We start from the raw sequence: 11,705 nt of genomic DNA on the forward strand, positions 1-11,705 counted from the left end.
CAATGTTGCATCACATGAAAGCTGCAAACTCAATGGCGATGCTTACAAGTTCGAAGCTTTCTGCACTGAGACCATTAAGAAGTGTCTTAACTGTTTACGGGGAGGATGTGAGTACTCTTTTAGAGTTTCTAATTGCTTTTAGATGCTTTCTCATTGTTAGAAATTTGATATGCAGTGTCCTTCCGTTGAGGAATCCCTCAACGAAAGGGGTCCAATAATATCTGTAACTGCATTTTAGGGTTGGATATTTTAAGGATCATGCAGATGTAAAGAGATGCAATGTTTTTGAAACATGTTACATCTGATGCTAACAAATGTTAATGTCTAATATTCTACGGGAACCTGTAAAGTTTGTGTAAAAACTATTTCAAACATTGATTTCTCATTTCAAATATTTTGGAAGTTGAACAGCATCAATGATATTGCTGTCTGTGAACTCTATGTTATACCTATGTCATGTCTACTTAAGTGCTGAAGAATGCAATCAAATAACTAGGACCTATGGCTAGAGTAGTAACTCTCATGATATAAGATGTGTCAAGTTTGTATTGTTCAAAATTGGGGTATGAATAGTAAAAGCATTTAATGGAAACTGGAGAATGCAGATTTCATTTCGAAATACTCTTTTAATTAACTTCTATTCATCTTACAATGAACGGTTGTGAAGTCATTGCATTCCCGTTAAATCAAGAATATGATAAGAAAAACCGAGATGATGAGGTTTTGAGAGTTTGGACATATGGTGAAGGCTACTTTGTCTTCAATAAGACACATGATCTAAGCCACCTGCTTTCACCAGTAGCATCTAGATGCTGACCAGCACGGTATTTTTGTCCTTGTGTTGAAGGTCGATGAATTTTTTTGTTGTGACGGTTTAGTTCTTGTCACTTTGTTGCTTTTACAAATATCTTATTTCTTTTGAAACTAATTCATGCGTACCTGCTACTGCAGTCACTGGAGACAAAGAGGACAGTGAGACAGATCCCTGATCAACTTGTTTTCTCATGCATAGATCACATATGCCTGAGCTTCCACAACACAGTAGAATCATTAGCTCCAGTACCCAGCGCTTCTGAAGATATCTTTCACTTCCTTGCGGCTCAAGCAGAATCGCTTCTCTATTTTATGATGTATGCACATAAAAGCCTGCCTTTATCTGTTTGCATTCTCGTACTAAAAACATCAGGTTCTGGCTTAAAGCGTTGAGTGATTCAGAGCATTAGTTACCAGGCCATCAGTTATGGGGGTTGATACTTGATACTGTAGTCAAGCTCTTACTTATGTTGCTTCTCTCAGCGGTGGAGTTTAGTTGTCATAAGTTGCATTTGGTTGGGGCAAGAGATATAGTTTCTGTCGAAGACATGGCTAAAATATCTAATGTGAGTCTTGGTCTACTACCAGTTCTCTGTAACTGTATTGCTACTGCTGAGCACGGAACCCTCTCCCTAACTACTGTGGACTTGATACTTAGAAATTTCTTGACTCCCAACACTTGGTTCCCCATTATACAGAACCACCTCCAGCTTCAGCATGTGATTCTGAAGCTTCAAAATAAAAATTCTCTTGAATCTGTGCCTGTTATAATGAAGTTCTTTATGACTCTTGCCCGTGTTAGGCAGGGTGCAGAAATGCTTATTAATTATGGCTTTCTCTCGTCTCTGAGATTCTTGTTCGCTGAATACTTGGATGGTACATCTTCTTCCGAAGCTATTGATAACAGAAATTCCAACTCATCATCTGAGAAACTGGAAAAGCCTAAGCAGATTGGGGACTTGGTTTGGCAGTCATCACAGCTATGGTTGAGTCATTGGGAGACAGTTCTGATTGTTCCAATCTTGTGGAGAATGTAATACCTTACTTCTTTTCAGAGAAGGACTATATGATTTCTTACTATCTGAGTGCTCCGGATTTCCCATCTGATGATCATGACAAGAAAAGACCTTGGGCTTAGCAGAGACAAACTTCTCTTACTGATCTTAAAGAAACTGAGCACACTCTCATGCTAATGTGTGCTAGCAAAACATTGGAATTCCTGGGTTAAGTCCATGAAAGAATTGGATTCCCAGTTGAGAGAGAAAAGTATCCATCTTTTAGCCTTTATCAGTCGGGGAACTCAACGGCTTGGAGAACCTTCTAGTCTTAGTGCCCCTCTGTTATGTCCTTCTGTCCTTAAAGAGGAATTTGATGGCTGGAAGAAACCCTATCAACAGTAAAAGCGGATGGTTTGCTCTTTCAGCCCTCAGTTGTGTTTCAAAACCAAAATTCTCCACCATCCCTACCACATCTACTGCGCTGGTTATTAAAACTCAAGCAACTGTAAATGGCAGTCACATTTCTCAGTCATATTTCTCCGACTCTATTGCCCTACAGACCTACAGAATAACTTTTCTCCTTTTGAAGTTCCTGAGCTTACAAGCTGAGGGTGCTGCTAGAAGGGAAGAAGAGGCTGGTTTTGTAGATCTTGACCATTTTCCTGAGCTTCCAATGCCTGAGATCTTACATGGCTTACAGGTACGACGATAAATTTTGTTCTTTGCTTAGCTTTTTGTTTTGTTATGTGAAACTATATCTGGTCTACAATAACTTGTAAGTTTTGAGGTGGCGTTCCTTTTTAATATGGATGTGTTATTATCTCTGATGTAGGACCAAGCAATTACAATTGTTACAGAGCTGTGTGTGGTTAACAGATCAAACGAGATTCAAATTGAAGTCCAGAGTATCTGTTGCTTACTGCTACAAATAATGGAGATGGCCCTGCACTCGGAACTCTGTGTTCTGCAGATATGTGGCATAAGACCAGTAATAGGTCGTGTGGAGGATTTTTCAAAGGAAGTTAAACATTTAGTAAAAGGTAAAAACTCCCATTTATCTGCATACGTCTTCCAGTTGCATTGAATACGTAGTTTGTTACCAAGCTACTGGACGTTCAGAGAGTACTTAATGTTTTCTTGTAATGTGTTTTGTAGCGACGGAGAGACATGCTTTCCTCAAACCATCTGCGAAGTCCTTGAAACAGATTATATCGGTCATTTATCCCGGATTATTACAGGCTGACGAGTTTCTGTGAGATAGTCTTGTGCATATAGGCGAAAACCGAAAACTGTAAGGCTTTGCAATGTAATGTAAAAACTCTGCATCACTTGAAAGGAAGGCTCAGATGAATGGCTTTAGAAATATTCCACATTTTGGTTATAAAATTGTGGGGTTTCTTTGAGGCTTTTGAGAAAGATGTGTTGTATGATTGATGGGCAAGATTTTGTTGAATCCGTGGCCACTTTTCATTGTCGCATGCGAATTTCCTGTCCTTCCCTTTTCCAAAATTGATTCAGTCAAGTGTTGCGTTTTCATTGCCCTTCTCTCTCTCTCTCTCTCTCTCTCTCTCTCTCTCTCTCTCTCTCTCGTGTAATTTACACGAATTTTGATTTGAAGGGAAGATACTTTGGAACGGAGTAATGAGATTTTAAACGAAGAGATCTTTATCTTTGATTTGAAAAAATAGGGATTAGTTGTAGAATTCATTCAGCATTGAATTTTAACGATTCGAACCATTTATTTTTTAAGCCTTGATTCATAGATCATTTTTGCAAAATTTTAATTCAATTCGAAACTATTTGTCTATTTACTAGTCATGATAAAATTTCAATGTTTTTAAGAGCATGGTGTGTTGTCAATTTCTTTGAACTAAATTAGATGACTAAGATCTGGCAAAAAAAAATTAGATGCCGAAAATATTTCTAATTTGACTAATATTTTACAAGCTGATCTATGAAGTACAACTTGAAAAATAGATGGTTCGTATTGTTAAAATTCGATGTTATGTGGATCTCACAACTATTTTTCATTTTTGAGAAAAATGGAACTCCCTTTCCTTAAAGACTCTGATTGTTACTATAATGCTCAGCGATATGCCTCACATTGTTTTATTGTCCTTGCATGCCACTTCTATATTTGTGTAAATACAATGAAAGAATTTTATATACATCTGTCTATTATTTGCACATCTCATTTTAATTCTGACTTTTGATTTCGCTACCAATAACTAAACAAAAATGTGCAAGAGGTGAAAATCAATTTACAAAAATAATATCCCTAAATACGCAAGTTTAGAAAGTTGGAAGGATTAAACTTGAGATTCATAGGAAAAATCTAAAAGAAAAACTGAGACGACTGTCCATGTAACGGTGACCACGTGACCAATGTTGCGAGAACATCTGTCCAAGCACCCAACGAAAATTGCCACATTGGAATAAATTGAAGATAATCCCCCAACTTTACTAAACAAAGTGCCCTCCTCTTTTTAGGAACAACGACCCTTTAACCATATTACCTCTATTCATTTCTGATTTATATTTTCCATTATGAAGAAAATTAACAAACTAATCTTAATCAATCTGCTTGTTGTTTGGATCAATCCAAAAGAGATCTTTCAATGTGTCTAAAATACGAGACGGTATGTCATATATTATTATATAAGTAGATGATTTTTTTCTTCAAGTGTCTATCTATTCGTATAATAACATATGATGTATGTATCTTATGTTTCGAGTACATTAAAAATCTCCCGGCAACCCACATTTCCATGGTTGGTGGATCCATGCTCCACGGGTATAATCATATGTAATAAATAAATATATAAATATATAAATTGGTTTCCCTGATTCGTAATTTCAGATCTTTTGGCTTCAAATATTTGTTGGCATCTGAATAACATCGTGAAATCTCCACCGTTAGATCTAATCAAGAGAAGGGTTAGTAAATCAGTCAAATTGTCAGTGTTAACTTGTTATTAAAGACGTGTGCCACGTGCCACAACAATCAAATCCACACCCGAAACCCCCAAACGACGTTGCATCTTCTCCTGATGTGCCGACGAACCCTTACCCGAAAGCAGAAATGGTTTCAAAAGTAGAGAAGAGATCATCTCTATATCTCTTCCATCAAAATTACCAAATCAAGTAACATGAACTTTTAAAATTTCATTCAACAGTAAAAAATTATTATAGTTTTTAAAGAGTCAAAATAAATGGGCCGTTAGATAAAATTTCAAATGTCTAAATCACTTGATCAGATATCTTGGTAGAAAAAATCCGAAAATAAATCTTTTCTCTCTAAAGTGAAATTACAAGAGAATCACTTTATGTTTATAATACTATATTTTATAGAGTAATGCTATTCATAAGATATTTTTGTACCGTATTTTTATATCACCTTAGGTGATATTTGATGTTGATAGGCACATTATTTGAATTAATAAGATTTTTAAATTTAGATCATTATTTAATAAACTAATAATTAAAAAAAACTAGTTAATTAAATGATGATTGTGGTATACGAGAAGTCTTTCTCTTTCATTTCCTTGGGTTTTGCAAATTTTTCAAATGATGTGGATTTCTACATCAGATGTCATATATTATAATGATGGAATGAAAATTACTGTAAAAATCAGATTCAAAAGTGAGACTCTTAACTCGATAATAACTCATGTTATGGCACAGTATCTTTTGTTATTGAAATGAAAATTAATATTAAATTATGAGATGATAGGTGGTCTCATTCCAAAAATGACAAAAGCATATACCCAGCATGCCCACTTCATTCAGCCTCGGATCCCAAAATACACCACGGTTAAAAAGCCGACCCAACCACGGTTAGCCCGTCCCTCTTCGGATTCGCTCCACGTTTTTCAATCCAACGGCTGACAGAAACTTGACCTAGACATTCCCAGCAGAAACCCTTTTATAAATCCCCGCGTCTTCGTGACCTTGACCACGCATCACAAAGCCCAATCCCACTCTCTTGATTCTCTCCTCTAGAACGAACCGCAATGGTAAACCCGAAGGTTTTCTTTGACATGACGATCGGAGGCCAGCCGGCCGGCCGAATCGTGATGGAGCTCTTCGCCGACACCACCCCCCGCACCGCGGAGAACTTCAGGGCTCTCTGCACCGGCGAGAAGGGCACAGGCCGCTCCGGCAAGCCCCTCCACTACAAGGGATCCGCCTTCCACCGCGTGATCCCCGGGTTCATGTGCCAGGGAGGTGACTTCACCGCCGGAAACGGCACCGGAGGAGAGTCGATCTACGGCGCCAAGTTCGCGGACGAGAACTTCAAGAAGAAGCACACCGGACCTGGAATATTATCCATGGCCAACGCGGGTCCCGGAACCAACGGATCTCAGTTCTTCATCTGCACAGCCAAGACCGAGTGGCTCGACGGCAAACACGTGGTGTTCGGGCAGGTGATCGAGGGGCTGGATGTGGTGAAGAACATCGAGAAGGTCGGATCTGGACAGGGAAGGACCTCGAAGCCGGTGGTTGTCGCCGACTGTGGCCAGCTATCCTAGACGGCGCCGCTTGGGCTGCTGATGTATGGACGATGGAAACGTCGTCGTGTCATGCGATGAGTGTTTAAATTTGGGTATTAAAGTAGGTGGGGTCATATTAGAGTTTGGGTTATGGACCTTATTATGGTTTTAATTTTCCAATTTGCCGTATAATGCTCTTCCGGTGGTTTCTGACCTGAGATTGAGACTCTTTATTCTGTATTGAAACGAGCTATTATCGTTAAATAAAATAGGTCTTATTCTCAATTATTATTAACTATCTTTCTTTTCCAATTTATCTTCTTTTTGGTTTATCATTTAATTATTAATTGTTAATTGTTAATTGTTGATCCACTTGTGTTTTTGGACTCTTGTGCTTGTTGGCATCTTCAATAACTTGTATTGGAAAATGTATGTTGTATTTGTGGTTGCAATCTAGTAATGTATCTTATTGATTTACTTGTTTATGAACCCGTTCGATGTAAATGCGTTTGGCGCATCCGCCCGCCGCTGTCATCCAACTGATCACGTGACTTACTGTAGTGGATGCAGATGTGCTGCGCCCATAAATCCACTGCCCAGCCTGTGAACCCATAACTGGAGTGTAACAGCGTTAAAATTCAAACAAATTCAAGAGGGAAAAAAATAGAAAGACCGAACAAAGATACTGCTACCGTCGCCAAAGCAGATCCAACACAAAATGGCTTCCGAACCCAATTATTAACAATTACAGGGATTTGAATTAGCCTTCTTCTAAACCCATTTGAAAAATCGAATCAGATAATCCTAATTTTTTATACAGTTTTAACGATTCGAATTTAGAATTTCGGATCTAAAGGAATTTTCCAGCTCGTCCAATTCGGCCGAGGTGAGCTGAAGTTTTCTGATTTTTCTTTAATTTGTTTTTTTTTTTTTTTTTTTTTTTTCTTGTCAAGTTAACAGAGTTCAAATGTTGTTAAGTCCTAGGACACTTGTCAACATACGAATGTTATGCAAACCGCAAAGGGTCTTGGCACCTGCCAGTAGAGCAAGGACACGCTCATCATTTCAGTATGGCCCTCAACAAGTCACGGGCCAATAGAATCAGCTCCCGCAACATGGGGGTAACCAGCGCGCGAAGCAGGGAATCATTACCTCGGTCCCGACGGCCACCGGAAACTTCCGACAAGACGACGGAACTTGGGAGTCGCGAGAGAGGATTTCAATTTAGCAAATAAATCAGGAATATATAATTAAAATTAATAGAAATTACAGATCGCTCGCTCTCTCTTTCTCTCTACTCTTTGAGAGCTTTGGAGGCGTATTGCAATTTACAGAGAAAGAGAGAAGAGAGGAACCTGTTGTAAAATTCTGGTTGGCGGGAAATCGAAACCTAGGGAGAGAGAGACCGATGGGGGTTTCGGAGAATACAAAGGGGTTGATACTGGCGATGGCGTCGAGCGCCTTCATCGGGGCGAGCTTCATCCTGAAGAAGAAGGGTCTCAAGCGTGCCGCCTCCGCCGGCACCCGAGCAGGTAAGTTTAGTTGGATGCAATCCCCAGATATTGGGAGTTGGAGTAAATTACAAATATGTAATCAAACCATTCAATTTTTAAAAATTCTTCTAATTGATGGGTTCCAGAAACCCAACTGGCTGATTGATTTTGTTATGGTGATCTCATTGATTTGTTTGATTGATAATTTGTCTAATTTGAGTTGTGTAGGAGTTGGTGGGTATGCATACTTATTAGAACCACTCTGGTGGGCTGGCATGATCACCAGTAAGTGTAGCTCAAACACTTTCCCTGCAGAAAATTTGACTGAATTCCTAAGTAGATGTGAGTTATTGATATTCGGTTTTCGATTTTTCCAACTGGGTAGTGATTGTTGGGGAAGTTGCCAATTTCGTGGCTTATGTATATGCTCCGGCACTTCTTGTAACCCCACTTGGTGCACTGAGTATAATCGTCAGGTAAATGCACTTGTACAACACTCAGTTCATTTCTGTGCTGATTATTGTGTGAAAGTTTGTGTTTCCGTCTTACGGGTTTGTTGGATTTGTCCAGTGCTGTTTTGGCTCACTTCTTGTTGAAGGAACCAATAACAAAAATGGGTATTGTCGGATGTGTTACCTGCATCGTGGGATCAGTTGTGATTGTGATCCATGCACCTCAGGAGCATAGTCTAAATTCTGTAGAGGAAATCTGGGTCCTGGCGACCCAAACAGGTTCATGAATCGTGACCTCTATCTCGTCCTTTTTCTCTTTCAATGCTACTTGTCATAAAACCTTCATTGGCTTGTTTAACTTGACGTGTTTTTCTTTTCTACACAGCCTTTTTGATTTATGTTGCAGTTACAATTTCCCTAGTGTTAGTTTTGGTCTTGCATTTTGAACCTCGGTATGGACAAACGAACATACTGGTCTATTTGGGAATCTGTTCCTTGATGGGTTCACTTACGGTAACTATCCTTTTCTTGTTTGCTAAGTACGTATAGTCATTTTGTTCTTATATGTTCAAATTGTTAGGTGCTTAGCTGTGTACATTATGCTACTTCAGGTTGTCAGCATAAAGGCAATTGGAATTGCTATAAAGCTAACTCTTGAGGGAGTAAGTCAGATAGCTTATCCACAGACATGGTTTTTTCTGACAGTTGCAATAATCTGCGTTGTTACACAGTTAAATTACCTTAACAAGGTCAGTTTGCTCTTTTAATTTTGGCACCTTCCTCCAAGACCATCGTCACTGGCATTTATGTGGTGACTAGCCATTTTTTTGCTAAATGTCTGCTCTACCTGCAATGCCTAATTTGTATTTCCTTTCTTAGATCCTGTTCAGCCCATTTGTTTACCTTTTGACTACATCGTGTTCCTAGCCGATAAAGGAGGGGCAATTGATGTATTCTACTTTTGCTATATAACGTGTCAATTTGCTGTATAACTTGTCAATATAATAGCAGTAGATAAAGCATAGAGTATTTGCATTCTGATAAATTTGGAAATTTCTCAAAGTCTTTTCAATTGAAATTTGAAAGTAAGTTTAAGTCGGTTTACTTATTGAAAAATTCAGCTTATCACATGCTGCTTGGATGATAATCTTATTGGTATTTTCTTTCAGCCATCTTTTAACTCAGATCTCTCTAGAAGTTCGGATTATAAATAATTACATGCTGAGTCTCGTATCACTTATGTTGCCAGCATCTTTGTTTCAGGCTTTGGATACATTCAATGCTGCAATTGTTGCCCCAGTATATTATGTGATGTTCACAACTCTGACCATAATTGCTAGTGTAATAATGTTCAAGGTAGATTTCTTGATCTATATACTGGGGTTTCCTTCTGATGCCTTAATTTGTTACTTGTTTGCCATGCAATTATGAAGACATCGGATTCTGATTTCACGTTGTTTCCTATATTCTAAACAGGATTGGTCTGGTCAGAATGTGAGCAGCATAGCCTCTGAAATATGTGGATTCATCACTGTGCTGTCAGGAACCATCATACTCCATGGAACAAGAGATCAGGAACCACCTGCTCCACAACCACAAGGTATATATATGGACTTTGTTTCCTTAACCTGTATTATCTGGGATTTGGGGCTCTTTATTATACTTAATTTCTCCTTTAAATTCAAATCAATATAGCAAGTAAAAATTCTGATCTAATAAACAGGTTGAACATAAAACAGATGCTGCAAGACATTTGGTTTCCTCATGATAGGAAAACTAAGATCAGGAATAAAATTTACAATGTGGTAACATTCCATCACCATTTTAACTACTACTCTGGTTGAGCACCAAAAGAGAAAAAAATACTTCGCATGGTGTGTTTCTTTGTCGGGTTGAACTGTTTCAGGAGTTGGTGTGATTAACACATTGGTTTGACTAAGGATCATGTTACAGTTACACTTACAGTTGGCTATAACATTTACTTTCTTTGCTTGTGATTGGTACCGGGAAACTCTTCTTCAGAGTGCTTTTGAATCTTAGTATATGGTAAATCTTTGTATTGGGTATTGACTTGAACTTACAATAGTTCTTCTCGTCATCGCAGGAACTGTAACATGGTACATTAGAGGAGATTCAGTGAAGAGTTCTGAAGATGAACGTTTGCTCACTTTACAGAATTCACATTATCCTGAACCGTAATACCAATTTTAATCTGCAACAGTCATCTTGAAGAATGCAATCCCAAGCAATGAAGCTGCACTGCAACTATCATTTTGATAGGAGTTAGTCTGTGGGCATCCAGCACGTTGCTAACTATTTTACCCTTACTCTTCTAAAAAACATTGCACTCCCATCCACCGTCCCCTTTCGTCCCCTTCCTCCATCCCATCACTGGCCTGTTTTTTAATTTCTTTTCTTTAGCAATGTGTTGGGTGCCAATAGAACCACCCTTTACAGAGTGTTTGTAGATGGGGAGTTCCTGGTTTCTTCTAGGCAGATATTGGAGCTATTAGCAGATTGCGGAGTTACTTTTATGTGCTTCATCGGCCAGCAGATGAGGCCCTCAGTGAGTTGTGTTTGTGGCACCCCTCTGAATGCTAAGTTCTGAATCATCCTCCGTCAGGAATGGGGTTACAGTTCTGTATCAATATCAGGGAATAGAGAGACTTGTGATGCTGGCGATGTCCAATCTCTTCACGACGGGCTAATGGCATCTGTACATAATGATGCTCAGCTTCTCATTCACTAGTTTCGTTCATGATCCTCGTTGATATCCAAATGAGGTTGATTGTTTCCTCTCTTTCTAGTGTGTATCATACCGGCATTGATAGATTATAGAATAGAGCTGATGGACAGAGTTACGTTTTAATGGGCAAATACTACATGGAATTTGTAAATCTTGTATAAACTCTTCAATTTTGGGTTTTCTTGTCAATGAGTTTTCCTTTTTTTCTGAAAGAAAAAAAAGACATGGATGGCTTCACTCACAAATGTGAAATGTCCATCTACATATATCCGAATCTGCAGATTGTGCAATATTTTACCATTTGAATGTAATCTTCCCAAATTTCTTTAGCCCATAAGAAATGATAAATAGTGGGTTCTAGGTAAAAAAGGGAAAAGAGGAATCACTAATTTCAATTTCAATCCTATGGATATGGACACATATGGGAAAATTGGAATAAGTTTGTAATGGAATGCATTCAATTCAACAAAAAAGACCTTAGAGGTAAGGTAACGCTCTCGACCATTTAAATTATAAGTTATTTTTGGATATAAGTGTGTCAATGCATAATTTAAACTCCTTCGAAGTTAAAATTCTATTTATTTTTCTTAGATAACGACTTTGGCACCTCCGTTCTAAAATACCCCATCTTGAACCGACTAGCTTTTTGTTTCGTGATATAGGAAATAGAGATTGTAAGGTATCCCCCTCATTACAAGAAAAATACTCCC

At 38.4% G+C, this 11,705-nt stretch overlaps 3 protein-coding genes across 4 annotated transcripts; all 3 read left to right on the forward strand.

The window, feature by feature from the left end:
* Positions 1-3,350, forward strand: LOC103966261. Of its 2 annotated transcripts, XM_048573753.1 has the most exons (4): positions 1-107; positions 952-2,511; positions 2,644-2,851; positions 2,967-3,349. In XM_048573753.1, exons 2-4 carry the CDS (start codon positions 2,185-2,187, stop codon positions 3,065-3,067), a joined length of 636 nt encoding a protein of 211 aa, XP_048429710.1. In that variant the 5' UTR covers positions 1-107; positions 952-2,184; the 3' UTR covers positions 3,068-3,349. The 2 variants fall into 2 exon arrangements, with proteins under 2 accessions (XP_048429710.1, XP_048429711.1); XM_048573754.1 differs by lacking the exon at positions 1-107 and having other exon boundaries at positions 2,098-2,511; positions 2,967-3,350.
* Positions 3,351-5,784: 2,434 nt separating this feature from the next.
* LOC103966231 (peptidyl-prolyl cis-trans isomerase) lies at positions 5,785-6,592 on the forward strand. Its single transcript, XM_048573755.1, has one exon. It carries the CDS (start codon positions 5,825-5,827, stop codon positions 6,341-6,343), a length of 519 nt encoding a protein of 172 aa, XP_048429712.1. The 5' UTR covers positions 5,785-5,824; the 3' UTR covers positions 6,344-6,592.
* A 793-nt stretch (positions 6,593-7,385) lies between these two features.
* Positions 7,386-11,287, forward strand: LOC103966232 (probable magnesium transporter NIPA6). The gene is made up of 9 exons (XM_009379387.3): positions 7,386-7,836; positions 8,026-8,082; positions 8,183-8,273; positions 8,368-8,528; positions 8,635-8,762; positions 8,861-8,998; positions 9,513-9,605; positions 9,726-9,849; positions 10,354-11,287. The coding sequence occupies exons 1-9, from the start codon at positions 7,713-7,715 to the stop codon at positions 10,446-10,448; spliced, it is 1,011 nt and encodes a 336-aa protein (XP_009377662.2). The 5' UTR covers positions 7,386-7,712; the 3' UTR covers positions 10,449-11,287.
* The last annotated feature ends 418 nt before the right edge of the window (positions 11,288-11,705 follow it).

This window comes from the organism of the source record quoted next, unplaced genomic scaffold (genome assembly GCF_019419815.1).
Source record: "Pyrus x bretschneideri cultivar Hongxiangsu unplaced genomic scaffold, Pyrus_bretschneideri_v1 Contig7, whole genome shotgun sequence".
NCBI lineage: Eukaryota > Viridiplantae > Streptophyta > Magnoliopsida > Rosales > Rosaceae > Pyrus > Pyrus x bretschneideri.

What these genes read in the sequence shown, in the direction of transcription:
- LOC103966231 (XM_048573755.1), top strand. Translation starts at nt 5,825, where the DNA reads ATGGTAAACCCGAAGGTTTTCTTTGACATGACGATCGGAGGCCAGCCG.
- LOC103966261 (XM_048573753.1), top strand. Translation starts at nt 2,185, where the DNA reads ATGGCTGGAAGAAACCCTATCAACAGTAAAAGCGGATGGTTTGCTCTT. An exon ending in AGATCTTACATGGCTTACAG is followed by an intron (nt 2,512 to 2,643) that starts GTACGACGATAA and finishes TCTCTGATGTAG; the next exon opens with GACCAAGCAATTACAATTGT. An exon ending in AGTTAAACATTTAGTAAAAG is followed by an intron (nt 2,852 to 2,966) that starts GTAAAAACTCCC and finishes TGTGTTTTGTAG; the next exon opens with CGACGGAGAGACATGCTTTC.
- LOC103966232 (XM_009379387.3), top strand. Translation starts at nt 7,713, where the DNA reads ATGGGGGTTTCGGAGAATACAAAGGGGTTGATACTGGCGATGGCGTCG. An exon ending in CTCCGCCGGCACCCGAGCAG is followed by an intron (nt 7,837 to 8,025) that starts GTAAGTTTAGTT and finishes TGAGTTGTGTAG; the next exon opens with GAGTTGGTGGGTATGCATAC. An exon ending in ACCTGCTCCACAACCACAAG is followed by an intron (nt 9,850 to 10,353) that starts GTATATATATGG and finishes TCGTCATCGCAG; the next exon opens with GAACTGTAACATGGTACATT.